Source organism: Brachyhypopomus gauderio, chromosome 8 (assembly GCF_052324685.1).
Source record: "Brachyhypopomus gauderio isolate BG-103 chromosome 8, BGAUD_0.2, whole genome shotgun sequence".
Lineage (NCBI taxonomy): Eukaryota > Metazoa > Chordata > Actinopteri > Gymnotiformes > Hypopomidae > Brachyhypopomus > Brachyhypopomus gauderio.
The window spans coordinates 20,064,704-20,076,957 of record NC_135218.1 but is presented as its reverse complement, the minus strand read 5'-3'; the positions used below and the strand labels follow the sequence as shown (position 1 = coordinate 20,076,957).

General features: G+C 42.2%; 1 protein-coding gene across 5 annotated transcripts; it reads left to right on the top strand.

The window, feature by feature from the left end:
- Positions 1-12,012, top strand: erich2 (glutamate-rich 2). 5 transcript variants are annotated; one of them, XM_077015211.1, is made up of 10 exons: positions 1,203-1,481; positions 1,892-1,931; positions 3,176-3,215; positions 3,968-4,019; positions 4,295-4,363; positions 4,823-4,929; positions 6,747-6,961; positions 7,067-7,124; positions 7,254-7,325; positions 7,495-12,012. In XM_077015211.1, exons 1-10 carry the CDS (start codon positions 1,474-1,476, stop codon positions 7,638-7,640), a joined length of 807 nt encoding a protein of 268 aa, XP_076871326.1. In that variant the 5' UTR covers positions 1,203-1,473; the 3' UTR covers positions 7,641-12,012. The 5 variants fall into 5 exon arrangements, with proteins under 5 accessions (XP_076871329.1, XP_076871330.1, XP_076871328.1 ...); XM_077015214.1 differs by lacking the exons at positions 1,203-1,481; positions 3,968-4,019 and adding an exon at positions 1-88; XM_077015215.1 differs by lacking the exons at positions 1,203-1,481; positions 3,968-4,019 and adding an exon at positions 299-465.
- The last annotated feature ends 242 nt before the right edge of the window (positions 12,013-12,254 follow it).

Here is a 12,254-nt window from a genome sequence, read left to right as displayed (position 1 = left end):
ACTAAGTCTAAGTCAAAATCCTATATTGCATTAGCCAATCACTGGAGTCATATGATGCCACAGGAGACAGGTGTGAGGAACCCTAGAGGTGCATCAATCTATCTGATGTCTATTCAAAAATATTCTAAACCTTTATCCTAAATTTAATATTGCATCCTTAGGAACACGAGTTTATTGTGTGCTTTGATGATTGGGCAGCGGCGAGTCACAACTCTTCATTCTGACGGGCTCCCCCAGAGTTCTTATCAAATTCTAGGAAGTGATTAAACTCTTCGAGCCACGTCTCTAGAGTTGGTATATGGAGCAAAGAAGTGCTCACCGATGCTTTCACTTTTTGGGTGTTTGCCCATAACTGGAGACACATTTAGTATCGCGGCCCTCGCTGTTATGGGGAATAATCCGTTTCAAACCTTTCTTTAGGTTCGTTTAGCCAACGAGTATCCTGTTGTTTTTTGGATAATTAAGGTAATAAAGCTATTAGCCTATTGGTTTTGCATGTAGATAATGGAGTTATTTAAGAGTTGTCTGTTTAAGAAACTGCAAACTGCTATTTGACAGGATCGGACACAGCGGCTAGCCGTTGGTTATTCTAGTGGCCACCTGTATTAACCAGTATAACCAGCCCTATGCGTTCAGTACTGCGGAACCGCGGTAAGGTATATATAACGAGATATATATATATATACCGGTATATAAGATAAGTAACTGGATTATGGAATTCCTACATGATGACCTATGATAGCAGAAATGTTTGCTAGAAGTGTTGGATGATGATAAACATGACCATGCGCTTCAGAATATGTTTGTTCCAGCTTCATTAGGAGGGTATTTATTTATTTTCTAAGTTTGCACCTGTGCTTGTTTTGTGAGCAGCTTTTCAGAATCCTAAATGTTTATTTATTACAATGAATTTAATAAGTGAAACACCAATACCTATTGCATTTTGTTGTGTATGTGTGGCAAATCACATGAAATCAGAACATTTAAGGTCTCCTCCCTCCCGTCCGAATTCACACTCACTTTATTCAATTCCCACCTGTCGTGCACAATTTATGACATCGTGCACACGCAGTAAACATATATTTATATATTTATGCCATGGCCTCTCGAGTAAATGTACTGTCGACTTGGATCAGTTAAATACACGTGTGTTATACGTGTTAACTACCCAGCATGTTAAGGCGGGGTGAGCGTTTCCTCCAGGCTCCCCGTGGAGGAGCACGTGCTCGTGGGGTCCAACAGGGCTCGTGACTGCTCGGGGTTTTTTTGGTCCACCAAAGTTGCCTTGGAAATGATGGTTTGTTTGTTAGAACACGTAGGTTAGCTCAGTTGTATTTGTACTGGGCGTTTTAAGGTCTTTATTGCTAGCTACTGATATTCATTACCGAATAACACATATCGAAACACAAATCAGTTTCAACTGGCAGTGTTAGTCTTAGTGGTTAGTTTTATTTTGCTCTCCACGCCGTCGAGATGAGAAGGTGTGTAAACGCGGAAGTGAAGCGGTAGCTGGAACGGCGTTCGGTCATGAAGTCCAACTAGCCAGCTGAGCTGGGCGAGCTAGCGTTTTTTTTTTTTTTTTTTTTTTTTTACCGAACTTTTAGTATTTCCTGTAATTCAAATTTATTTGCACCCTTTGTCACTGTAAAACGATGTGACGGCTAATTCTGAGCTCAGCTACACCGTGTTTCTACGGGAGTGTCGGTGTGCAGCAGTTTGTTGCTATTGGTTACCAAAGTGCCCGGCTGCCGTTCTGGATTTCGAAATATGGGCTTGATAATAATCCCAGCAGCGCCGCCCAGATTAGACACGTGCATTTATTACAGTAACATTTTTGTTAACTATGTTCATGATGATACACACTTTCGTATCTAACCTTTCATATTTTCAGGTTAGAATGTGTCGGGAAGTCTTCAAAACCCTCATCAAAGGTAAGACAAATAGCTACAGTTAGATCTAGGGTTAGACTCAAGATTCCTAGGATTAAGATTAGGATTAGACGCATTTCAGATAGACTTTTAGCTAGATTATTTCAGCTGACGTCTACTTAAAGATAAGTGATTTTTAAGTTGACTGATTATTCACATTCACAAATAACAAAACCATATTTAAAGTTCTAAATTTTTGTAATACATAAATAACCTCTTCATATGAATCCAGATGTAGGTAACAGCACAACCAGATATAATTTAAAATACCTAGTTACTTTGTGCAATCAAATGTCACAGAACCTCAAAAGTGCCCTGATTTGGGTTTAATCAAATATAGACTGAAACTTGGAATAGTTCAAGTATCTCGGGTTCTTGTTCACGAGTGAGTGGAGGATGGAACGAGAGATTGACAGGCGGATCGGTGCGGTGGCTGCAGTGTTGTGGACGCTGTACCGGACTGTTGTGGTGACGAGAGAGCTGAACCAAAAGGCAAAGCTCTCGATTTACTGGTCAGTCTACATTACGGCTCTTTGGGTAGTGCCTGAGAGAATTAGGTCGCAGATACAAGCAATCTAATTGAAGTTTCCTCCATTGGCTGTCCGGGCTCTCCCTTAGAGATAAGGTACGGAGCACGGCCATCCAGGAGAGACTCGGAGTAGAGTTATTGCTCCAAGTAGAGAGGAGCCAGTTGAGGTGGTTAAGACATCTGGTTTGAATGCCCACTGGGCGCCTCCCTGGCGCCTCATGGCATGTTTAACTGGGAGGAGACCCTGGGGAAGACTCAGGACAAACTGGAGAGATTATATCTGTCGGTTGTCCTGGGAACACCTCAGTGTTCACCCAGAAGAGCTAGAAGAGGTGGCTGGGGAGAGGGAAACCTGGGCCTCTTTGCTTAGGCTACTGCCTCCGCAACCCGGATAAGCAGATGAAGATGGATGGACTGATAATCTATTCAGTTTAATTTTCAGTTCAGGCTAAACATTGTTCTCCGCCATCTTCAAACTTTGTTGTTGTTGTTTTTTTTTTGCACTTTAACTTTTTTGCAAATGTATTTTTTTTTCTTAGTTTATTTATTACCTGCCTGTTTTTTTTTTTTTGTGAATATGTAGCCCATGTGTCATATGGCCTATATATAATATCATTGTGTGTAGTCCGTGTATAGACTGTGCAGCTGTGTTTTTACGCCATTGCTCTCTGTATATGAAATGTGCTGTACCAATAAACTGACTATGCTTTCTTAACAGGATGCAGCAGAAGTGAAAGCTGTGGTCCGGGATCTTGGAGGTAGCTGTCCAATCATCTGCTTTACCAATACAACAGGCCTTACTATTATAGTTTTTTGGATGTATTAATGTAGTGTAGAACTTTAGCGTATTACAGTACTCACTGTAATCGAATGAGTGAGGCACCAACAGGTTAAGTCCTTTTCGTGCTTTAGTGATTGTGAGAGGGTATTTCCTCACATCGTTTCCTCCTGACGTGAGGGTTTCACTTTTTATTTATAAATTCCGGTATGGCCAAGTTCCAGCCTACCTTACCATCCTTTTAACCCATCTGTTCCTTCCACATTACCTGACCGACCTTTTAACCCCTCTGTTCCTTCCACATCACATAGATCTGCTGACCGTTCGTTACTGGCCACCCCTAACTATAACCCTAACCCTAACCGCCCTTAAGGCTTGGCTAAAGCACAGAGATGTTTGGGCTTTTGCTGTGAAGGCACCTACATGAGCTCCCTCTACACATTAGACTGGCCACATCATTACCTGCTCTTAAGCGTTATTAATGTCATCTTAAAACCCATTTGTTTTGTGGCTGTTAACACAGTATGACAGCTGAATTTCGTTGATGTCTTTTTGCTTGCCATCTTTCACTGTTATTTGACTTTTGTCTTTTAATATTTTTGTATCTGTGTGTATTTGTGTTTGATTTTGAATTATCTGAATGTACAGGACTGGGGTCAACATTTGGTGTTTTTAAACATTTGTTCTTGATCAATATAAATGAAATGAAATTTGTTTTAATTTTCTTTACAGATTATATAGTAAACAAATCAGCCCACAGTCTACAAATCCACCCAACACCAGTGTAACTATAACCCTAACCCAAAACCAGTGTAACTTATAAGATTAACTTCATAAGAGAGATTTCTGCAGTTAAATACTTCGTATATACTAAATTCTAAATACTTAAACTACAGTAATTAATTAAATAATTTAATACTTTGTATTTTAACTACTTTAATACTTAAATACTTAAGTAAATTCTTACATCATATTTAAAAACTTGTCTAAATACTTTGGTTTTATTAAGAGCCAGTGTGTAAGTTAATTCATTGTTTCTGAATGTTTAATCCTGTGAAGGCCACCGCAGTGCAGACGTCTGTCTGAAGGGGAGCAAGCTTCAGCACAGCTGGTCAAGAGAACCTACAGGTAAATACACACACCACACACATCTAGCCTTCTACAGGTGAACACACACACCCAAACACACCACACACCATACACATCTAGCCTTCTACAGGTAAACACAAACACACACCATACACATTTAGCCTTCTACAGGTAAACACACACTAACACACACACACAGCCTTCTACATGTAAATACAAACATCTAGCCTCCTACAGGTGAATACACGCATACAGCCTTCTACAGGTAAACACACACACAAACACACACACATAGCCTTCAACAGATAAATGCAGAAATCTAGCTCACAGATTTAGGCTGATATTTAAGCTAGTTTAGAGTATAACATTTCATTCCAGACTACCTTTCCTGTGCATTACAGCCGAGTGTCTCCTGTGTGCTATCATGCATGGGTTATGAAGTCATTTGTGCTTCTCTCTGATATACGGTTCACCTTTATGATCCCTACATGATTCCAGGAGTGAAGCCTGTGCAGTCTTACAGGATGCATCTCGAGCAAGTGTGGTCCCTCCCCCTAACCCCACTCCCAGAGCACAAACACGCCCCACACCACCTGCTCCTGCAGGTATGGACGCTGTTCCCCTATCAATAATGTCACCCCTAAACTGCACCTTTTCAGGAAATAGCACTGATTCTCCTACACATGAAGTGTATTCTAGCACATGCAAAGGTGGGTTATAATACATACATGCTTCAGGCTTCAAACTTTTCAAACTGCTAACCACACATTATGTTCCAGGGCTGAGGCATTTGGGGGGCTTTAGGCTTAGAAATATGGGGGTTGGGGTTAGGTTAGGGTTAGGAGGGTCAGGTTTATGTTTTAGGGGGGTTAGGTTTAGGGTTAGGAGGGTCAGGTTTAGGTTTAGGGGGTTAGGTTTAGGATTAGGCAGAGGTGGGACCAAGTCAGTGTTTTGCAAGTCTCAAGTAAGTCCAAGTCTTTATCCTCAAGTCCCAAGTCAAGTCTCAAGCAAAGACAGTCAAGTCAAGTCAAGTCTCGAGTCAAGACAGGCAACAGTCAAGTCAAGTCCCAAGTCTGAAACTTGGAATTTCAAGTCCTTTCGAGTCTTTTTTTTTTTTCCAATGTTGCAGGTATATTTTAAATGTAAATAATAGACATGTGTTCTTTTTTAAATCTGTATTGTCCTCAAATCTTGATGAAACATGTGCAACTGAAAACACGAAGTATAAAAAAAAATTAAAATTACACCTCTTTATTGCAGTCCAATTTGTTAAACTTGGCTGCAAAAATATTCATACTTTAAACTACAATTTTCCAGAAATAAATATTCTGTGAAAAAGTCATAAGTAGAACTCCATGTTCAAATAAAAAGTGCTGATATTTTCACAGTACAATACAAAGAACCATAACAGCATTTTTCCCTCTCTTCTCTTATCTGGTTTCTTGGAGAACATGTGTGAGTGACACAAGACAAACAAATATAAGAACTGAACAATTAACAGGAATCTGCAACTTTAGACATTTCAGTAAACTATTCTGCATTGCATTTGCAAAAGACCAAACTGGCCAAAAGTCTGTATGTTATTTGTGCACGATGAGGCCGTAGAATTATGCCCCCATAGCTGAAAACTCGCTCAACTTTTGTCAATATATTTTTTTCTCGACGTAATGTCTTCAAATACACAATCCATGCTGAGATAGAACTGGATATGATGGTGACAGAGAGAGGCTCTCTTCCCCGACTTCAGATACAGAACCCAGGGTTGCCAACCCTCACGCATTGAGTGTGAAACACACGCATTTTTTCACATGCTCTCACGCCACACATCCGATTTTTCACGCCGGAAAAAAAATCTAGTTTATTTACCTCTGATCCATATCTATGATTCAATGAGTTACTAGTTCGCTCTGGCACCAACCACTGGTCTGCGTCAGAAGGACGGAAATGAAATTAATGGGGCGCACTTTATAAATATTAATATGCGTTTTAAAATTTAGATTTGGGGTAAAAAAAATCAAGTCTTTGCAAGTAAACAGATTCAAGTCCAATTCAAGTCCCAAGTTATTGGTGTAAAAGTCCAAGTCAAGTCTAAGTCTCTGAATATTTTTTCAAGTCAAGTCAAAAGTCTTAATATTAATGACTCGAGTCCAAGTCATGTGACTCGAGTCCCCACCTCTGGGGTTAGGAGGGTCAGGTTTAGGTTTAGGGGGTTAGGATTAGGGTTAGGAGGGTCAGGTTTAGGGTTAGGAGGGTTAGGTTTAGGGTTAGGAGGGTCAGGTTTAGGGGTTGGCTTTAGGGTTAGGAGGGTCAGATTTAAGTTTAGGATGGTTAGGATTAGGGTTAGGAGGGTCAGGTTTAGGGTTAGGGGGTTAGGTTTAGGGTTAGGCATCAGTGGAGAGATAACTACATGTTTCTGTTGCAGAAGAGAAGACTGCAGGTGCCGGTCATGGGCAGACAGTGTGTGAACCTGGATACCAGAATCCACAGTACCATGGACCACCAAAGCATTCATCACAGGAAAGCTTAAGTGAAGCAGGTAGCAGAGATGATGGGTATGGAGACAATGAGGAAACAGACAGTGGAGATGAAGATTGGAGAGGGAATGAGGGTCGAGCTCCTATTGAGTTGCTGGCAGAGGTGAAGAAGCCATTTTAATACTAAACAGTTTTTTGTCACCCTGTGGTAACACCATACTGTGTCTGCACTGGTAACACCATACTGTGTCTGCACTGCTGGCAATAGTTCCTAAAGGCTGTGATGGACAGGAACTACACACTAGCCAAGAAACTCTGTCAAATGAGTGAGTACTTCACAGATTTAACAGTAGTGAGGAGGTTGCAAGCAGTGCTGCTCCATTAAACTGACCAGCTTCTAACAGCCACAACACTACAAACTTCATTCTTTAATCTTTGTTTTTATTTTCATTCAGTTCTTATTTATGAACCAGAAAAGCCAGAGGCCAAGCACTTCCTCCCTCTCATCGAAGAGAAGTTGGCGACAGGTACTAAGGCAGTGATGTCTGTCTCTGTCTGTCTGTCTCTCACATACACTCTGTCTCTCACACACTCTGTTTCTCTCGTCATTTTGTGCATACATCATTTTCATTAACACATGTATTGAACACTCTTCACAGGTTAAATATGATGTGTTTTGTGCATGTGTGTGTTCAGAGGAAGCAACTGGAGGTTCTAGCAATGAGGTCAACGAATCTGATAATGAAGAGGCTGACAGTGAAGAAGCCAATGAGGATAATTACAGTGATGACACGGATATCAGTGATTCTGATGAATACTCTGACAGCAGCTCAACATCATGAAGATTGTCTCCTCAATAACTCTGAGCTCTGCTGGGTTTGACTAATCAAATCAAAGTCTGTATGTACTCATTATAGTGTTACTACCCTGATAAAATAGGCTTGTTGGCCAGGGATGCAACATAAAAGTAAGGCACGAGACACTGAAATTATTTGGCTTTTACCATTGATTTGTTTGTGATACAACAGTGTGTATACACACACACATATACAACACCTCTAATAATTATTAATATTTAAGTTTGGAGCCACAGCTTCAGGGTGGGCCTAAGCCAATACAAAATTACTATAGCAATTATCCATCCATCCATTCATTGTCATCCGCTTTATCCGGGTTCAGGTCGCGGGGGCAGTAGCCTAAGCAAAAAGGAGGATCCCGAGGCGTTCCCAAGACAGCCGAGAGATATAATCTCTCCAGCGTGTCCTAGTTCCCTGGGGTCTCCTCCCATTTGGTCATGCCTGGAGCACCTCCCTAGGGAGGCGCCCAGGTGGCATCCGGACCAGATGCCTGAACCACCTCAACTGGTTCCTTTCTACATGGAGGAGCAGCGACTCTACTCCGAGCCGCTCCTGGATGACCGTGCTCCATAACTTATCTCTAAGGGAGAGCCCGGACCTGTCTGCGAAGAAAATTCATTTTGGCAGCTTGTATTTGCAATCTCATTCTTTCGGTCACTACCCAGAGCTCGTGACCATAGGTGAGTGTCGGAACGTAGATTGACCAGTAAATCAAGAGCTTTGCCTTTTGGCTCAGCTCTTTCTTCACCACAACGATCCAGTAGAGCGCCCCCAACACTGCAGCCACAGAACCTCTCCGCCTGTCAATCTCTCGTTCCATCCTTCCCTCACTCGTGAACAAGAACCTGAGATACTTGAACTCCTCCACTTGAGTCAAGGACTCATTCCCGACCCAGAGAGGATACTCCACCCTTGTCTGACTGATTACCATGGTCTCAGTTTTAGAGGTGCTGATTCTCATCCCGACCGTCTCGCACTCGGCTGCAAACTGATCCATTGAGGGCTGTAGGCCCTGGCCTGATGATGCCAACAGGACCACATCATCTGCAAAAAGGAGACTCGGAATCCTGAGGCCACCAAACCGAACCCCCATAAAAGTTATGAACAGAATTGGTGACAAAGGGCAGCCCTGGCGGAGTCCAACTCCCACCGGGAACCAGTCTGATATTCTGCCGGCCATGCGAACCAAGCTCCTGCTCCATTTGTACAGGGATTGGATAACCCGTAGAAGCAGGCCCTGTACCCTATACTCCTGGAACACCACCAAGAGGAATCCCAGAGAGACACGGTCGAATGCCTCAACCAGGCCCGATAGGACTCTTTCTTCAGCATGACGGCCTCCCTTACCCGAGGTGTCCACCATTGGGTTCGAGGATTGCACCCACAGCTCCGGTCCGCTGCATTGACAATGGAGGCGCGGAACAAGGCCCATTCGGACTCAATGTTCCCGGCCTATATAAATAGCTATTTTACTATAGCAATTAGAAAAATAAAAATGGTATAGTAAAGAGTAAAAATATACTGTTGTACGATTGTGGGTTCAAGCACGCAAGGGGATCCAAGGAACCCCTAAAGGCCCAGGGGCAATAGTAAACTTAGTAAAATATGGCGCATTTCCACACGGGCCTGCTTGGCGCGGTACGGTTCGATTCGCGATGGTTTGTGAGTGTTTCCATTAGTACCAGGTACAAGTTTGCCGATACCTTCAGGTACTTTTTTCGTACCTATTCGCTCGAGGTTCTAACAGTTCCCCAAGCGGAAAACTTCTGTGACGTGGAGGAACAGCATGACACTGATTGGCCAGAGAGTGTCGTCACAGGTTGCGTCACAGGAGAGCGACTTCTCCGCTATCGCCATCTCGTCCATTGTTGTACGGTGTTGTGGACGCATACAAATGATGTCACGACACTACAACCCACGCGCCAACAGCGACTCCACCCACATTGTGGTGGTCCACCATTGTAATGGAAACACAACGTGACTGTACCGCTCCATTGCGAATCGATCCGTATCTAACCGTACCGCGCCAAGCAGGCCCGTGTGGAAATGCGCCAATAGTGACCGGTACTTCACGCTCCAAATCGCCAGACACGAATACGGTCCCACTAATCATAAACGGTGCAAGATGTTGGCTGAAGGATGTAGCCAACGCAGCTTCCTTTGCAAGGGACTCTGCATTCGTTTTAGATCACAACAATCAGTAATAAGAAGAACCGACTGTAGCACATCACTGTAGCAGCTTCAAAGAGCAATGCTAATTTCTAACGCAGCCCACCAAGTTTTCCAACAAAATCATTTATCTAAGCTGTTCAACAGAAGATGCTCCACCAGCTCTACACCATTTATCAAACAAACCATTAATGTCATTAATGCAAATTCAACACAAGTTTACTTTACTGTTTTCGCATGGATTCTAACCTGTTAGCGATGTGCTTCCGGTACTACCTCGTTTGCCCGAAACTGGGGAACTAATCACATTTGCTTAATAATCCATCCCAACGGGCTCACCTAAAGCCCTCCAAGCTTCCAGGGCCAATTGCTTTAACCCGACTTCCTTCTCAGCCTGGATTTCCAATGCATAAACTTTCTGGCACTGCAGCTCCTGCTGGCACTGCTCGTCAGAGCAGATCTAAACAGGTGTTGGTGGGGAGGCAGGAGAGACGCCAGGGGATCCACTGCAGCTTCCACCGCCACTGGGGAACCCTCTTTCGCCACCACACTCTCTTGGTCAGGCAACATCCCCTTGTCCACCAATTGACAAAACAGGTCATCCCATAACTCCTTTAATGCCATAGTGATCAGCTATAAGCCACAAATCCACCTTGCAGCACGAATCAAACTACTCCAAAGATGACACAGCGGCAAATACATCTATATCAAACATCAGCGCCTAAAACCCAGAAGCTACTACCGTCATTAAGGAAATACAAAAACACCCCCTACCAAAACAAGTGAAATAGACCACAAAACACCCAAGAAACACGGCCAAGGACGAGACACTATACAAACGACATAGGATGAGCACTCACTTTGATACCACCCTGATAAAATTGGCTTGTTGGCAAGGGACGCAACATAAAAAGTAAAGCGGGAGACACTTACCATTCTTTCATACACACACACACACACACCTCTAATAATTAACTAATATTTTAAAGTTTGGAGCCACAGCTTCAGGGAGGGCCTAAGCCAGCACAAACAAAATTACTACACAATACACTTTAATACAAAATCCTCCTATCTCCCTACAATCAAAACAGGGGGAAAGGCTAAACAAAATGGCATCCCACCCCTACAGCTCCAACAATAAAAAAAGAAAATATAAACAAAACTTTATTACGTTAGTTACACAAGTCCACAATTAATTAAATTTTGTCAAAATCCTATAAGCATTACTTCACATAACGCTCTATACAAGCGAAAGTAGCAAAGTCCTAGCTAGGGAAACAAATGACCATATGAGTACCATCTCATAAGGCCCGTTTAAGAACCACATATGTTCAGCTCGTGAGGCCAAAACACAATCAGCATCACCAATGACTGCGTGGAGCATGCTAGTCAAGATGTCACAGGCACCATTACAAACTCGAGGCGAGCTTTTAAACCCGTTGCTAGACCTCAGCCTTAATCAGCTTTCATCAATTACAGCCTTGAGGGAGAATTCACGTGACCCCCAATCAAAGAGTTCGACTGTCATTACACCATCTTCAGGACAACGTGAATAAAGCCAGAGCAGCCAACCCACAGACATCCCAAAACGGCGATGGCCGTAACAATATATACTCACCATATATACTCATCATGCATACTCATCTTCTATAGTTATTATACTCATCATATATACTCATCATGCATACTCATCTTCTATACTCATTATACTCATCATATATACTTACCATATATACTCATCATATATATTCATCATGCATACTCATCTTCTATACTCATTATACTCATCATATATTATACTCATCATGCATACTCATCTTCTATACTCATTATACTCATCATATATACTTACCATATATACTCATCATATATATTCATCATGCATACTCATCTTCTATACTCATTATACTCATCATGCATACTCATCTTCTATACTCATCATATATACTCATCATATATACTTAAGCTTCACAGACAGTTGTGCGCGTCTGTTTGCGTATTACTATGAACATTTATATAATCTAATATATGCACCTAATTAAAAAGCTCAGAAGAGTTTGGTTTCGGGCGTAGGCTGGATAAGCGGCACGTTCGTGTAGTTTTACATCTCTGTTGCCACCTTGTGGTCATTGTGTTACAAAAGGTTACCAGATGTTGACTGGAGAAATTGACAAGATTCGATATTTAGGGTGCGAGGTTGGTAAGACTTGAAGGGTTGGGGAATATTGTGAAACAGCTCTTCGGTCATTTAAGATCTCAGTGTTGGCTGGGAAAATATATGTATAAAAGAATATATATATATATATATATATATATATATATATATATATATATAGAAAACCAAACAAATAAAGACATGTTTTTCTTGTTACGGGGGGGGGATCTCACCCCCCCCTCTATTTCTGTTGCTTTCTCTCCCTCTCTGAAGCG